At 44.1% G+C, this 17,098-nt stretch overlaps 1 protein-coding gene and 1 non-coding gene across 2 annotated transcripts; both read right to left on the bottom strand.

The window, feature by feature from the left end:
• Window positions 1-6,776: 6,776 nt before the first annotated feature.
• Window positions 6,777-15,406, bottom strand: PNP (purine nucleoside phosphorylase). Its single transcript, XM_059181035.1, has 6 exons — window positions 15,224-15,406; window positions 12,205-12,374; window positions 8,702-8,805; window positions 8,324-8,499; window positions 8,017-8,207; window positions 6,777-7,435 (listed from the first exon to the last, which is right to left on the bottom strand). The coding sequence occupies exons 1-6, from the start codon at window positions 15,232-15,234 to the stop codon at window positions 7,209-7,211; spliced, it is 879 nt and encodes a 292-aa protein (XP_059037018.1). The 5' UTR covers window positions 15,235-15,406; the 3' UTR covers window positions 6,777-7,208.
• Window positions 11,080-11,227, bottom strand: LOC131837325 (U12 minor spliceosomal RNA). Its single transcript, XR_009355976.1, has one exon. It is a non-coding gene; the product is annotated as a U12 minor spliceosomal RNA (small nuclear RNA).
• Window positions 15,407-17,098: the final 1,692 nt, after the last annotated feature.

The following is a 17,098-nucleotide window of genomic DNA, read 5'->3' on the forward strand; positions in this document are numbered from 1 at the left end:
AACAGAATCATAGAATGATTCTTTTGTATCTAATTATTTTACTCAGCAGGTTCTTGAGGTTCATCCATGACAAGAACAGTGTGGGTAGTTTGTTTCTTCTTATAGCTGAATGGTATTACATTGTATGGATATATATTTTTTGTTCACCAATTATTTCATTTTTTATTACGACTAATGTTGCTGTGAACATTTGTGTGTAAGTCTTTAATGGATATTGTTTTTTTCTTTTTTTATTTTTTTTCAACTGAGCCTGCCAAGCACCCCTGGGTGGTTATGTTTTTATTTCTCTTTGGTAGATACCTAGAAGTGAAATTGCTGGGCCATATGGTAATTTTGTGCTTAACTTCTTGAGAAACTGCCAAACTGTTTTGTGGCAACACCCTATTACCTTCCCACCAGTGAGCGATGCATGACCGTTCCTGTTTCTGTCTCCTTGCCAACACTGGTTAATGTCTGCCTTATTGTAGACATTCTGCTGAGTGTGAAATGGTATCTCACTGTAGTTTTGACTTGCCTTTCCTTCCTCTATTACTATCCATTTCCCTCACTTTATTTTTTCTTAACCCTTACCATTTCCTTAGATTTCTTTACATTTGTATTTATTTGTAAATTGACTCCCCCAATTTAAGGTAAGCTCCACAAAGACAGGCATATTGTCTCATTCTTCTCTGTTCCTTAATCTCTGGAACATAAGTGAATAAACATACCTTCCTTGTTCATCTTTTTCCCTGCGGCGCAGCCCAGAAACTTACATTTGAAGAGTGCCCTGTCTGAGACATTGGGAAACTTCAAGTTTTTTCAAGTTTTCATGGGCAGACAAGAGTTTTTAAGTTGATAATTTTGGTTTTTGCACATATGCATATATGCACACATATGCACACCCACACACGCCAGCATTTCTGGCTTAATAATCTCATTATAAAAGGACAAAGTTCAAAATAAATGGAAAAAAAAATGGACAAATGTAATGCAGGATCATCAGGTCAAAGTTCTGGTTATCTGAATGCCCTACTAGGTGCAGACTGATGACAAGAACTGACCCAGATATCCTTTGAAGAAAAAACCAAGCAGGATTATTTATCCAAAGGGCAAAAAATAGCTCAATCAGAGAAATGAACACATTTTCCAACTCAGATGGGACTACAAACATCCTGACTCCAATGTCTTTACCAGAAGAGTGCACTGTTACCGAAAACTCCCAAGTAAGCGAGGGTCACATTAGACTATGTCGACCCTAGTTGTCTCATAAATGAGTGTGACTGCCAAAAGCCCCTCCTTGGATGGTGACTCCTCATGTGTCTAAGGGTTACACAATACACAATACCACTGCAGGACAGGGTTTGCTGCATAAGGCATCTCTCGGACCCTTCAAAATAAAATAAGAAAAAGGAAGTCTAAGGCCAAAATCAAATAGCCAACAAACAAAACGGCATTTTAAAAATGAGTAACAAAGAGATAGAAAGCAGGGGTGCCTGGGTGGCTCAGTGGGTTAAGCAGCTGCCACAGGTCATGATCTCAGGGTCCTGGGATCGAGTCCCACATCAGGCTCTCTGCTCAACGGGGAGCCTGCTTCTCTCTCTCTTTCTCTCTCTCTCTCTGCCTGCCTCTCTGTCTACTTGTGATCTCTCTCTGTCAAATAAATAAATAAAATCTTAAAAAAAAAAATCTTGCCTTTAAAAAAAAAAAGAGAGAGAAAGCAAGGAAAAAAGAGAGAGTGGCTGTTGAGATAATAAGCTTCCCACAATGAAAAAACTCAGAATGGACGTGAGTTGAATATGAAAACCAAATGGAAGGGGCAGGGGAGGTCTTCGACCTAAATACTGAGAATAAGGATTCATTCCAAACAATGTCAAGTCTAATGGAGTCCAAAACAAAAAATCTGGCAAAAAGGCTAAGGACTGGAAATATTCCATTTTCATTAGAGTCCAAGTTCACAATAACAGAAACACCAGGCAGAGAGCCAGTGTTTGTTCAAACGATCTCCTTTAGAAACACAAAGTAGTTAGGAAGAGCAGATGCCTGTTTACAAAGAAAAAAATGCAAATCTAAGCCAAATCAGATCTAGACAGAGGGCACAACACAGAAAGAACAGTTCTGTTCTCCCCGACCTTCTTGTTTTTAAAGGGATGGCAGGTGGTATTATCTGGGTCTCTATTCCTATTGGCGATCAACAAATAGCCTGGACAGTGGCTAAAAAACATCAAGGCCATATTCTTCCTTTGCTTCTAAAAAAACTTGAGGTGACAGACATGTACCCTTGACAGTGCTGACCTAGTCATCAAAAAAGCACACTGATACGTGTATAGTACATGCAAAACATCTCAAGACATAAAACAGCAATCTCTCTCTTTCACAAATAGATAAAATCTTAAAAGAGAACGAAGAAAGAAAATAGCAAGATGCAGGACAATATATATAACCTATTAGCTTCCATGGATAATAGGAGGTAAAAATGAGAACATATATTTACATTTGCTTATATTTTTTATAAATCCTGGAAGAATGCACAGAAAACTAAAGTGGTTACCAGTGGGGTGGGGAAGGAAAGGCAGATGGAGGACAGGATGCAAGTGAAACTTCACTGCAGGCAACTTTTCTTTTTTTTTAGATTTTTATTTATTTATTTGACAGAGAGAGAGAGAGAGAGAGTGAGAGGGAATGCAAGCAGAGGGAGTGGTAGAGGTAGAAGCAGGCTCCCGGCTTCCAGGAGCCTGGAATCATGACCTGAGCCAAAGGCAGATGCTTAATGACAGTCACCCAGGTGCCCCTCACTGTATGCATCTTATGTTGCTTAAGTTTTAAACTATGTGCTCAAAGTTTTAATGTAAAAAAAATGAAAACCACTAATTTGACTTAAGTGTATATTTTCATTGCTAAATTGCTTGCACTTTTACCTTTACATTTTATTTTATAACAGTGTAGTCTTTTAAGCACTACAAAAGACCAATTTGGTTAAATACTTAATGCTACCGGTGATGTTATTATATTCAGCGAGTTTGGGGTGGAAGTTCTTTCTACCATCAAAACAGCCCGAAAGGAAGCCAAAGCTTCCAATTTGGCTTCTGTCCATCAGAACAGTAGCATGATTTTCACCCATCAGTCCCTACTTAAAAAGCCTTCTTTTTTTTCCTAAATGAAGATTTTCACTCCTTAGCCTGGAATTGGACCCCTGAACAATCTAGCTTTGTTCACTTATCTCCCACTGTTCCCACTCATGGTTTCTTCAATTCTGCCATTTTGTTCTGTTCAGTGATCAAACATTCCTCAATCTACCTTCACGGAGTGCCTTCCCTGGAGTGCAATACCCTCTTCACCTATTTTTCCTGTAGGGCCTAACTCAAGTCTCACTGCCCCTTCCCACTCCTCATCCCATGCTGGTTCTCTGAATCCCTGTAGTACCTTTTAGCATTGGCACTTAGCACAGGCTACTTTTCACACATTATTCCTTTTTCAAAAATTTTCCAAATACGGACATCGTAGGAAAAGACTAAAAGTAGGTGTAGAGGACACAAATGATTCAGCTTTTCTTTCACCCACGTATCCAATATCCGATTTAGATTGGAAGCCCTTTGTCCTTTTGCCAATTTATTTCATGGTTTGTAGGACAATGTTCTGTACAAAGTACATGATTAATAAACATTATTGGTGTTGATAAAGGTGACCATGATATGGCCAGGGCAGAAAAGCCTGCCTTGAAATGTGTGTTTTGACACCTATCCTGAGATTAAAGAAAATCAATTTTGGGGGGTGCCTAGGTGGCTCGGTCAGTTAAGCATCTGCCTTCCATTCAGGTCATGATCTCAGGACCCTGGGATTGAGCCCCGTGTCTGTTTCTCCCTTTGCCCCTCAGCTTTCCCTTGCTTGTGCTCTGTCTCTCAAATAAATAAAATCTTTTTCTTTTAAATCTATTTTGCAGGCACCTCTAGAGAGTAAGTCTCATCACAGACTGTTTCTGAGAACTACCCTTCTCTGAGTTATCTTCCCAGACCTCCTTCCTTGACTTTTGCTTTATTCTCTTGCTCACCTAAACTGATCCATTCAGTTTGGGTTGAGTTCGTTGGCACTTTGAAGATACTTGATAAAATGCAGTGTACCCATGCTATGGACTATTCCTTGGTTATAAAAAGAAACGAGGTACTGACAGAGGCTGTAACCCAGAAGAACCTTGAAAACATGCTAAGTGAAAGAAGCCAGATACAAAGTCCACATGATTCTATATACAATTCCCTTCATATAAAGGTCCAAGATAATTCTATCTATAGAGCAGAAACTAGACTAATGGTTGCTTGGGTTAGGGAATGTTGAGGGCATAGTAGCTAAAAGGTACAAGGTTTCCTTCTGAGTTGCTTAAAATATTCTTTAATTTCCTGTGGGGATGATTATACTGACCTGTGAAAATACTAAACACCAATCAATTATTTACTTTAAATGGATAAATATTGGGCGCCTGGGTGGCTCAGTGGATTGGGCCGCTGCCTTTGGCTCAGGTCATGATCTCAGGGTCCTGGGATCGGGTCCCGCATCGGGCTCTCTGCTCAGCGGGGAGCCTGCTTCCTCCTCTCTCTCTCTCTGCCTGCCTCTCTGCCTACTTGTGATCTCTCTCTGTCAAATAAATAAATAAAATATTTTTTAAAAAATGGATAAATATTATACATAAATTAAATTAATAAAGTTGCTTTTATTCTTCTTTTAAAATTTTACTTATATGGATGCCTGGGTGGCTCAGTGGGTTAAGCCTCTGCCTTTGGCTCGGGTTCTGATCTCAGGGTCCTGGGATTGAGCCCCATTTTGGGCTCTCTGTTCAGCAAGGAGCCTGCTTCCCACTCTCTCTCTGCCTGCCTTTCTGACTGCTTGTGATCTCTGTCAAATAAATAAATAAAATCTTTAAAAAAATAAAAGGATTTTATTTATCTGAGAGAGGAGGAGGGGCATAGAGGGAGGGAGAAGCAGGCTCCCCCATGAGCAGGGAACCTGGGAACAGGGAGGGAGGGTGGATCCCAGAACTCTGGGATCACAATCTGAGCCGGAAAGCAGACACTTCATCGACTAAGCCACCCAGAAACCCTTGAATCTAGTATTTTATCATTAAATACATGACACCCTTTACAGGGTAAATGGGCAAACCCATCTACTACATTTAAAAGGCTAAAGGTGTGTCTAACAATTCCATTTGAATCTCTCTGGGACCTATTTTTTAGATGGCACCGTTCTCATTCCCGAGCCATCTCACCATGAGGCAGATCAGGGGTAGGAAAGCCAAGCAACAAATGCTTTCCCTTTCTAACCTCCAAGTATGTTTGCCCGTGTCTCATTAGAACCCTCATGTTTTCTGTCCTCATTATACTTGTTGTGACAATGACCCATGAACATGTCTAGTACTTTTTATAGCTCTGTGCTTTGGCTTACCTGATTATGAAAACCTTTTCCTCTCTTCCATCCTTTAGGGCTAAACTCAAAGTTTTCATGAAACAACCCAATCTTTAAGGTCCAGAGTATACAACGAGTATATCCGTTGGGCTCCCATTTTATGTAACTTTTACACATTCTACATCATCTTGTATTAACAGTTAATGGTTTCATAAATGCATCTCTCTTAAGATTGAAGGGCAGTTAAGAGGACTTTTATATTTTTAATTTAATATTTTCTTGGCTGAGGGTGTTATAATTCACTAACTTGATAAAAAAATGTTTATGAACCATCTCATTAGATCAACAAGTTACAGTTAACATACGTATCTGAAGGACACACAGTACTTCCCTCTAAGCCAGCTCTCTCACGGGCGCGTGGCATACACCAGCAGAGTACCTGAAGGTCCAGGTAGGGTTTAGAGCCAGTGGATGTACAAAAAATAGACGAGATAGAGAGTGGGGATAGGGCCATTCCAGGATACCTTTTCTTTGTGCTGGGTTCAGGTAGGTAGGTCAGTTACCAAACAAAGGATGATTTGAGAGGCTTTAAAAGTTTTCAATGGACAACTGACATTCACTACTATTAGTGGCTCATCCAATTCCACCTTTCCTCAAAAGGCAAAGAGGTCTGGGAGAGTAGCGTGGTTTTGCAACTCACCGGCCAGCTGAATGCAAACTGGTGAGTGGATAGAATAGTGCAATGAACCAGCAAATGCCTGGATGTTGGGTCACTGGGGTTTTCTGAGCAAGCAAAAGTGAGGAGAAAGATTAGAACCCAGGAATGAAATACTAGGAGAAAAGGAGGTGCGCAAAGAGAAGTGAAGTATGACTAACTTCACAGGTTTGCCTGGCGCTGGCAGGACTCGAACCTGCAGCGGGATGACTGGTAGCAGAGAAAGAGGTATTTGCCACAGCATTGCCAGAATGCAGAGAGGGAATGTAGGGTTGCCATTAATTATGGCACAAGTTAGGGTAAGGGAGAGAAAGAAACCAACAAGAAATATCATCAGGGCATAAGAAGAAAATAGCCAACTGTGGAACAGCTGAGACCAGTGAAGCAATTCAGATATTCATCAGAGTGTAGACAGGGCATGAAGCAATCAGAAGGCAAAGGACAGAGGCAAGACTGGTCTGAAGAAAGGGGCCGTCTTGTGCCAGATGTTAGCCCTTCCTTCTTTACCTTCTAACATCTGTATCTTCCCGTCTTGGCTCTCCTCATGCTTCCATGCAGTCACACGCCACCCATCTCAGTTCTTCGCCACTTGTCTTAGAAGCAGATAGTCACACAAGACATGGGATCTCAACCTCTGATGCCAAACTGGGCCTGTGCCCCTACCCTCATCCCAAACCACATAAAAATGAAGGAATTATTTCATCTTTCTTTTTATTCTCAAAATATGGGAATACAAAAGTCCTAGGGGTATTGGACTGTGATGGCCCTTACAGGGGGCTCTCCTGCTTTGGAGGAGTCAGAACTGAGTCCCCAGGAATGTGAATGCATTACATCAGAAGGACAGCAGTAGCTACTGTGCCAAGTTCAACAGCCCAGGTCACACCCCCGCCATAGACACAGCAAGGGCTGGGCTCTAGCTCCTGAAGAAGAGGGTAGGGAACTGATAAATGATTTGAGGTAACGATAAAAAAAGCCTGCGCAGAATGGTCTGGTGGGAGAAATGGTGAAGGTGAAGGACAGGGATCTTCCTCTCCTTTCTCCTACTACTGAAGGGCAGAGGCACGTGACCCCAGCAAGGGACCAAAGTAGACAGCAGCTACTTGGATCCCATTAGGGAAAGGCCAGATCACTCCAGCTCACAGGCTTTGGCAGGTGGTGGGATACTGGCCATAAGAACAGAGACAAACTGTTCCAACTTTTCTGCAGCTTGTCTTCCAGCCTCCAGTACTTCCTCATGATTGGCCTTCTCCTTGGTTTCATAATCCAAGATGACTTTGTTAGTGATGAGGGAGAAGCCAAAGACTCGAAGTCCACAGTGCCTTGCAACTATAACTTCTGGAACTGTGCTCATGCCTGATGAGGAGAGAGAGGAAATCAACCATCAGGATCCTCAAAGGACTATTTTCCTCACCCTCTGGCCTCATCTCCATTCATTACCTCATTGACAATTTAGTATCTCAAAAAATCATCCAGAGAAGCAGCTAATTTCCTGTCTGGCTTGGGTTGTTCTGTATTGCTTCAGTGAGTGGGGCCTCAGAGGGCCTTACACATCACTTATAAACACTACGATTACTTCTCTATCTGTTTCTGGTTATTCTGAAGTCAATTCTAAGGATGAGGTTCCATCTTCTAGCCAGAGGTACACAAAGTGGTCTATAATACTATTTTTTTAGAATAATCTTTAGAAGTAGTCATGGAATCATGGATGGGTCATTAGCATTACGGCTGTTAAAGCCCGAGGTGCTTGGTGGGGAGGTTTAATGCTGACAAGACACCAAATCTCAACACCTTTCAAATCACTTTAACTCAATCTTCCCTTAAGTTAGATCCTCTCCCAATTCACCATTGAGGTCTATCATTTTTTACTCCTTTCCATCCCTATTTTTACCACGCCCCTCCCTCTTTGAGCCTCCAGCCAAAGTTCCCCTGCTCACCAACAGCATCTGCCCCCAGCTTCTGCAGCAGCCCACACTCTGCCACAGTCTCAAAGGAGGGGCCTGCCAGCATCACATAGGTGCCTTCCTTTAGCTCTCTCTGCTCCCCCATCTGTTTCCAGGCACTGTGAGCCTTCTGCCTCATATCCCGGTCATAGGCATTGGACATGGCAGGGAAACGAAGTCCGAACCTAGAGCACAGGTTAGAATCTCAGATTCCTGGAACCACATGAGCCCGCTCCTGATTTCCAGACAAATCCTTAAACCTTACCCAGCTATAAAAAAAATTACAAAGCAAGATACACACCTTTCATCATTGGGCCCCATAAGAGGATTCACACCACTGAAGCCAGGTAAGTTGATGTGATCACGGATTAGCATGATATCTCCGACCTCAAACTCAGGGTTGAGTCCTCCAGCTGCATTGGTGACCACTAGGGTGTCCACACCCATAAGGTAGAAGACCCTCACTGGGAATGTCACCTTACAAAGCACAAGACAAAAGACCATAAAGTGTTCTTAACAATGTCACCAACCCACTCACACAGATAGGCAAGATACAGATCAGGAAAGAAGAGAAAGGAAAGGCCTAAAACCTATCTAGCCCAGGAATCTAGGTAATAAAATAGGATTAAGAACTCTCTCCCTCTCCTTCCAGATCCATCCAGGCTTTGACCTGACTTACCTTCCAGATCGAGTAGCCTTCGTACATGTGGAATCTGCCCTGCATCACCACACAGGCCTTGCCATTCAGGAATCCAAACACCAGTCGACCAGCGTGACCTGGCACTGTATGCAAAACAGAAAGGAGAAAGAATAGGGTGATGCCTTCATAGGATACATATCCACTGAACGAGCACCCACTACCAGCCAACTCATTGCGCCCAACATGTGAGGATGTAATTAAGCCAAAGAAAACATTCTTCTCTCTGCTTTCAGAAAGCTGAAGTCTGGCAAAGACAGAAATAAATCAATCATAAGCCTACAAATAAGCATATAAATACATCTTGAGATTGGGGCTATGGGAGTAAGGATGTTCAATGTGAAGCATGCATGTAGCAAAGGAAAAGAAGGAGGGTTTTTTTTTTTTTAAGAAACTTCAAAAGGATAAGAAGGCCATACCACAAGAGAATGAAAGTGAGTAAAAAATAAGAGTAAGTGGGAAATAATGACTGCAGTAAATGTAGTCATTACATATTACTTTTCCAAAAATTTAAAAATTCTCAAAATGTCTTTCTGGGTGGCTCAGTGGGTTAAGCCTCTGCCTTCGGCTCAGGTCGTGATCTCAGGGTCCTGAGATCGAGCCCCACATCGGGCTCTCTGCTCAGCAGGGAGCCTGCATCCCCCTCTATCTCTGCCTGCTGCTCTGCCTATTTGTGACCTCTCTCTCTCTGTCAAAGGAATAAATAAAATAAAGATTTTATTTATTCCTTTGACACAGAGAGACAGAGAGAGAGAGAGACAGCACAAGCAGGGGGAGCGGCAGGCAGAGGGAGAAGCAGGCTCCCAACTGAGCAAGGAGCCTGACGAGGGGCTCAATCCCAGGACCCTGGGATCATGACCTGAGCTGAAGGCAGACACTTAACTGAATGCGACACCCAGGTACCCCTCTTCTTATTTCTTACCCTAACTAAACCATGGTTTAATTGACTCTTAAAAGGGAGCTCATGGTATATTCTAGCTTCCTAAAGAGGCTACTGACCAGCAGGCAAATGGGCAGAGTTTGGACCCATCTAAGTCACCTCCATTATGACCCACAAAACCATCGTGTAGGAATACAGGCCCCTAATGGGGCCTGCAGGGATGTGGGAGTGCCAAATAACTCCCCACACAGACATAAGAACCACTATTACCATTTCCCTTCTCTGGCATTTCTCCTCTAATGGACTAGACCACCTAACCAAGAGGCAATGGGTGGTGTGAGAGAGGAACCAAAATCAAGAGGAAAAGTTGATGGATGGTCAGAGACAGAAGAGCTTATAAAAAAAAGTAAAAAACCTGCCAGTAATAGAGCAGAGATAACAGAGCTAGGAAAACGAAAGTATAAAAAAATAGGTTGATAAAGAAAACTTTGCCCTTTGCCTTCTCTCTCTCTCTTTTTTTAAGGATTTATTTATTTGAGAGAGAGAGGGTGCACAGGGGGAGGGTCAGAGAGAGAGAGAGTCTTAAGCAAAATTCCCACTGAAAGTCAGCAGGATTCTGGGCTCCATCTCACAGCTCTGAGATCAGACCTGAGCTGAAACCAGGAGTCAGAGTCAGAGTCTGGGTGGCTCTGAGCCACCCAGATGCCCTACCCTCCCCCTCTTTTTAATCTTTCTTTCCCCAACCCCCCATTCCCACCTCTGTGCTCTGGTCTCCCAATCTTGCTTCATAGGGTCTGAAAAATACCTGTGCAAAGTCTTAACTCCTAGAGAAAAGGGGAAGGAAGACAGGAATTTAAAACATGAGTAAGGGGCACCTGGGTGACTCAGTGGGTTCAAGCCTCCACCTTCTGCTCAGGTCATGATCCCAGGATCCTGGGATGGAGCCCCGCATCGGGCTCTCTGCTCAGTAGGGAGCCTGCTTCCCCCTCTCTCTCTACCTGCCTCTCTGCCTACTTGTGATTTCTGTCAAATAAATAAATAAAATCTTTAAAAATAATAATAATAAAATAAAATAAAACATGAGTAAACAAATCAATGGATATTAGTTATCTGAGAATTAATAAGTAAACCAAATAAACCACTCTTGCCCTTATTTTACCTGGTCTATCTGCCCTCCCCTCTTTTTCCCCCAGAGAACCGGCTAAGGTCACTAACCTAAAATTCATGAACCACAGGTGAAAACAGAGTTTCATAGGTAGTAAATGGAAAAATGTCAGTAAATTAAGAGGTTCAGCCAACATGGGAGAGTAGCAGTAGCAAAGGGAAGTGCGTGGCCGCTCCAGGAGTTGCCCACAGTTAGGGGTGGGGGGGCTTAAACCCTGAAGGTTAATCCAGTTTATTACTTACAAGTAATAGAAACTTCCCAGCCTCATTTATTACTTTCATATGAGCCTACTCTCAGTGTGAAAGGGGACGAGCAGGAGCAGATCGTGACTCCCAGGCATCTTGTAAAGTAGGTGCATCATTAGGTGCAATCTTTACCCACTCAAAAATCCATCCCATGTTAGCAGTAAGGATTTGGACGTCACCCCGAATTGTTATTTTCCTTACTCATAAATTGAAGGCATGGCTTCCTCCCTTTTTAAGTAAACTCTTCCCCAACAGAGGATTCGAAGTCCTAACCCTGAGACCAAGAGTTGCATACTCTACCCATGAGCCCAACAAGTACTCCCTACCTGCCTCTTTTCTGAGGGGTAGGCTTAGAGTTTTCTAGCTGCTATTAAGATGCTGGATATGCCATCCTCAGACCCCACAGAGCTCCATGTGCATAGGGGACATCAGCTCCTTTCCCCTTCCAAAAGGTGAGTGTCAATCAGGTCTTGTGTATCCATGCATTATCTGTGTATTTTGTCTACAGGAACATGGCAGTCTGCGTGTTCATTTATTATTGGGCACCAGTGTGCACCTTATCCTGGGACAGGAGCTAGAGCTGGGGAGACTGGGAATGGTAGGGCTTCCCTGACTGTCCCTAGGAGCACTACTCTTTCCATTTAATCTGCAGACTGAAAAGAAATGAGAGGGGCTGTGCAGATGCAGTGACTACAAAGTGTGTGGGGGTAAGGAGCATGGGAGTGAGATGCTGCAAAGCTTTATGAAATTCAGAATCATTACACCACTGGAAATATGTCATCATGTGGTACCATTGCCACACACCTGCCCTGTCTATTACAAAATTTCTTTTGGGGGTATTTCCTTCTAAAGTCACTCTGATTCATGGTGGTCTCTTTCCACCACCACCACCCCCCTTTTTAAAGACAGATTGAGAGAGAGAGCGTGCACAAGCAGGGGGAGCAGCAAGCAGAGGAAGAAGCAGGGACCCCACTGAGCAAGGAGCCTGATGCAGAACTCGATCCCAGGGATTATGACCTGAACCAAAGGCAGATGCTTAACCAACTGAGCCACCCAGGTGTTCCTCTTTTCCCCCTCTCTTAAACAAGCTGTCCTTAGTCAAATGCTGTAGAGGCCAAGCAGGTGCAGGCATGAAAGAAGCACGCCTTCTCATCAGTATCCCTTGGTCCAATTCCTCCCCCACCCTTGCCAGCACCTGTACTTTGGGGAAAGTTTGGAATCTTGCTGTAGTCAAAGCTTTGGGTCTCCGTTAATTTATTGGCCAGATTCCCTAGCCCAGAGCCACAGATAATCGCCACTTGAGGTCGGTGCTTGGTTTGGCACAGAAGCCATTTACTCGTTTCCTGATAATCATCATACGTAAATCTAGGAGAAAAGGAAAATCAAGGTAAGTTTCTCTCCCAACCCAACACAGACTAAGGACTTTCCGTGCAAAAAGGCTGGGAGGTGTGCCAGGGTGGTAGGAGACACAGAAGCTAGACAAAGAACAGTCCCAGAGGGGCGATCCTTACTCTCAGGAAATACCACACTAAGTACCCACCCACTCCTCTTTCTGAATCAGACCCACCGAGAAAAAGTCTGGCTGGAAACTCCCTCCTCATTCCAGAGCCTGGCATAAGTTAATGACACCTATGTTTCCACCTTGACCCCAAGCCCCAACTTCAGTTTTGCTACCCTTGGCAGGTTTAGTATCTCTCTCTACGGCAAAGATTTAGAGAGGAAGGGCCCATAGAGTCTACAGAGAAGTACAGTAAAATAATCAAATCAAGGAGGCTAAAATGGCTGGGTCTCAGGATTAAGACTTCTTTAGGGCAGTGACAAGCCCAATAGAATCCTTCTATCCAGTCTATCACTGAGGATACTCAAAATGTAATTAAGACTACCCTGTGGGCAGGGATAAAAGGCAATGGGAACACTCCTAATAAAAATCTATGTGCCAGGGACGCCTTGGTGGCTCAGTGGGTTAAAGCCTCTGCCTTCGGCTCAGGTCATGATCCCAGGGTCCTGGGATCGAGCCCTGCATTGGACTCTCTGCTCAGCAGGGAGCCTGCTTCCTCCTCTCTCTCTGCGTGCCTCTTTGCCTACTTGTGATCTCTGTCTGTCAAATAAATTTAAAAAAAATTCTATGTGCCTGTTATTTCCCCCACATCCATACTGCCTGGATACTCAGACCAACACAGATCCTGTTCAATGGAATTACAAAGGGTAATTTGCCACCAGCAACCAGATTAAGCACAAAAAAGGAGCTTTGGTTATCAACAGCTCCAACAGAACTAAATGCCTCATGTTTCTCAACAGCAGCTGGTTACAAATTCTGTAAGCCCACCCCTAGAGATCCGTAATTCTGGGGAGAGTCCCGAGGATCTGTATTCTTTACAGAAGTGTCTTAGGTAATTCTGATTCTAAAACCAGGTTTAGGAATTTATGGTCTAGAGGAATGCAAACTCAAACTGGATTCTAGTCTCAATTTTGCCTGGTTAAGCAAATAACCTGTGTTTCAAGTATAAAGCAAAGGAACGTCATCAGCCCCACCTGTCTTACAGGTGCAGTCTGAAAATGTTTTAGAAACTTATCAGTAAGCTCCAAAGGCCTTACACTCCATAAATCAAAGTTCAGGACCACAGCACTTGAACCTTTCTCCTACTTTCCCCATCTGTGTTCTCCACCCTGCTCTCTCCCATCACCCTACTCTTCACCAAGGTTCTCTGCTCTTCAAAGACCTAACCATAGACACTTACTCAGAACCCATGCATACCCAAGAACCAACTGAGAATTCTTCTCACAATTCCAATCCAATTCTCAAACACCCAACTGGAAAAAAAAAACAAAGATGGGGTGGCAGGGGAGGGAGGGCTGCGACTGGGACTGAGATGTGACAGAGCTGAAGACAGCTAACCAAACCTTCAAAGGAAATCTTTTATTTAAAAGCAGAGGCTTTGAAACCAGATGACTCTACAGTTGAACAGGTTACTCTCAGGGTAGTAACTGGATGAAGGATGGGGGGGGGGGGTGGATAATGAGGCTGGGGCCACAGGATGATGCAAAGAAGCAATGAAATGGTTCATCAAATAGAATCCCCCAAGAGGTGCAAAAGAAATGAAAGTGAGAAGCTCTGGACATCTAGCATATCTAGTAACAGTTTATACAACTTCTTCATGGGCCATCAGTCCCCCAAGAACATCCTGGATCTCAGTGCATCCAAGAGCTACTGTGATCCCCAATGCTGGTGACTTGGAATGCAATTTCTGGGACCAAAGCAGAGTTTTCCAAGGTGCGAGGTGGAAGGAATGGGCAATCTTTTGCTCAGTTCAATAAGTAAGGATTTCCTTCTCTCCTTGGAAACTCCATCCCCAACTTACTTAATTAAAAAAAAAAAAAAAAAAAAAAAAGGAGGTGGGACGCGCGCCTGGATGGCTCAGTTGGTTAAGAGTCTCAATTCGGATCATGAGGCTCAGTCCATGAAGTCAGGGTCCTCTAATCTAGTCTCCCCGAGGGCTCCCTACTCAGCTCCTCCCAGTTCCTCTACCTCTCCCCTCCGCTCCTGCGCGCATTCTTTCTCTCAAATTTTAGAAGTCTTAAACTTTAGGCGCCACGCCCAAGGTGGGGCTTGAACTCAGGACTCTTGAGATCAAGAGTCACAGAGTCTCTACCGCCTGAGCCAGTCTGGCGCCGGGACTCGAAGTTATTTTAATTGGATCTCCAATTTGAAGGGAAGGGAGGCGCTGTGTGGGACTTCAGGATCTCTCCTCTGAAAACGGTCACCAAAAAAAAAAAAACAAAAACAAAAAAAAACCTCGCAGTTTTACCTAGACCCTACAACGTACATCTGTGAAAAGCACACGGGGTGGGAAGACCTCTTCCCGGTACGCGTGTCAGGGTGGCTGGGGGACAGGGCGTACGCCCCCCTGACACTTGGATCTCAGTGCGCGCGCGCACACCCACACAAACACACCGGTTCCTTTCCCGAGTAGACTACACCGTATTTACACTACACGGGTCCCCTTCATGCTCCTGTGACGCCAGCCCTGCTCGATTCCTGCCACCCCAGTACTGCGCCGCGCGGCCGCGACACCTGGCTCCCCGCCAAGCCTCTCTGCATTTCCAGGGCACTCGTTCCCCCTCTTGGCCCCCTCGGGGCCCCGGTACTAGGCTTCCACATCTCGGAGACAGCAGTTTCCCCCTCCCAGATTCCCTGGGCCTGGTATCCGTCTCACCGCTTCTCCATGGCGCCGCCGCCGCCGCCCTGTGGAAGAGACCGCCCTTGGCCTCTCGGATGCGGTCCGCGGAGCCGCTCCGCGCTGAGCTGTACGGGCCGGGAGCGAGGTGCCCAGTCAATGCAGTTACTCGCAGCTGGCTCTCAGCCCAGCCCGGAGTCCCCAGCCAATGGCAGCCGAACACGCAAAGCCAGCCCTATCTCCATGGTGACACACCCAGATTCAATCCCCCGAGGTTGGGCTAACTACTTAATCTGAGTTCTCTCTGCACGGAACCTGACCTCGCTCCACCCCACCCGCTGGAGGCTTCTAGCACTGCATCCCAGCCCCCACTTCCGTTTGCAAGGCCGAAGTTTCCCAAAAGCAAGCCTCTTCGGGAAGAGGGTTACAAGCCAGGTCACAAGCCGAAACCCTTTGTAACTCCATTCCGGGTTGTGTCTAGAGCGAACCGCGAGAAATTTGAAAAGACAAAAATTTAAACCTTATATCTTGCAACTGCAGAATAAAATTAAGTGAGCCTGTATCTGAATTGGTTCAAAATTTGCAACGAGGATGCAAGGCAAACACAAATTTATTGGGGGTCTTAGGAATTGCAATTTGGGGAGACTTGGATTTGGGAGGAAAACCAAATTGTGCTCCGCTGAAGGGAAAATGTTAAAAAAAAAAGGGGGGGCGGGGAAGTCCAAGAAGATTTACATAAATTGTTTTGCCAAATTAGGATTGTCTAAGAGAGTCTAATTTCCGTTGAATTTCCAGTTTGCTTTCCGGGGCTGCAAGAAGCCAAGATGTTGCAGTTTGGCAACGAACTATATTTAAAGTTTATGCTCTGTGCAGAGATGGATCTACATAAGCCCCACTTCCCTAAAAGCCTCCTGGTTCCACTTTTCCTGACAGTAGTGATTCCATTCCAGGTTTTCCACTTCATATTTTTTCCCTTTTGACCAACATCTTTCCTTGGAAAGCATTGATGATCAGCCACTGGGTCATCTGTTACCCACCTAGCTCAGAAGGTTCATTCCTAAAAGGTCATGCATGTCCCAAAGAGGAGGGAAAATGAAATGTTATAGATGATGAATGTCATGGAGAGCTTACAGTCACAGCAACAAAGAGTTTTTTAAGAAGCAAGTCTTAGACATTGTCCTCATCTTAAAAGTCCATGGAGTTAAAAAAAAAAAAAGTCCATGGAGTTGATTTGTCTTCAGGGATTGCCAATGGTTAGTTGTAGGTTGATCATTTTAAACCTCTGTGTGACCATAATTTTGACATCTTGAATGGCTAAACAACAGTGAGAAATACAAAGCATCATTGATTTAATTATAATTAAAAAGGAGCATGTAAGTATAATAATAAATATGATTATTTGTAATCCAGATCTTAGAAGGGCTCCAAGTCCTGTGGGGAGTCCACTGAAAAGTGGACTGAAAGAAAACTTTAAACTGACTTAGAGGACTGAAAAGAATTCTTTTAATGATGACAAGTTTAAGTATTTTGGTGGTTTTCAACTGAGCCTGTTTGTGAGGTGTTACGCTAGGTGCAGCACGAAGTCATGGGGATGGCACAGATTCCTTGAGCAGCCAGCAAGTAATCCAAAGCTCTTCTGTCATCTGGTACAACTCAAGCAAGGGAATCTAGAGACCAGTGTGCTCTAATGGTCCTCACAGTGGATCTGGCTATTCTATTAACCATCCAGGACAGATTCCTAATCATGACCTCATTTGTGGCAGGTCCTGCCAGAAAAAAAGATCATGAAATTCTAAGGAAATCCATACCTTCGTTAGGATTGTATCCTATAATATAGGATGTCCATAGCGATTGTCCAGAATGATGATCTTCCTATTTGTAGAAGTCATCATCTGCGAGGTCTTTTTTTTTTTT

The sequence above is a fragment of the Mustela lutreola genome, chromosome 7, assembly GCF_030435805.1.
Source record: "Mustela lutreola isolate mMusLut2 chromosome 7, mMusLut2.pri, whole genome shotgun sequence".
NCBI lineage: Eukaryota > Metazoa > Chordata > Mammalia > Carnivora > Mustelidae > Mustela > Mustela lutreola.

What these genes read in the sequence shown, in the direction of transcription:
- PNP (XM_059181035.1), bottom strand. An exon ending in ATGGGGCCCAATGATGAAAG is followed by an intron (nt 8,208 to 8,323) that starts GTGTGTATCTTG and finishes CCTGTGCTCTAG; the next exon opens with GTTCGGACTTCGTTTCCCTG. An exon ending in GCTGGGGGCAGATGCTGTTG is followed by an intron (nt 7,436 to 8,016) that starts GTGAGCAGGGGA and finishes TCTCCTCATCAG; the next exon opens with GCATGAGCACAGTTCCAGAA.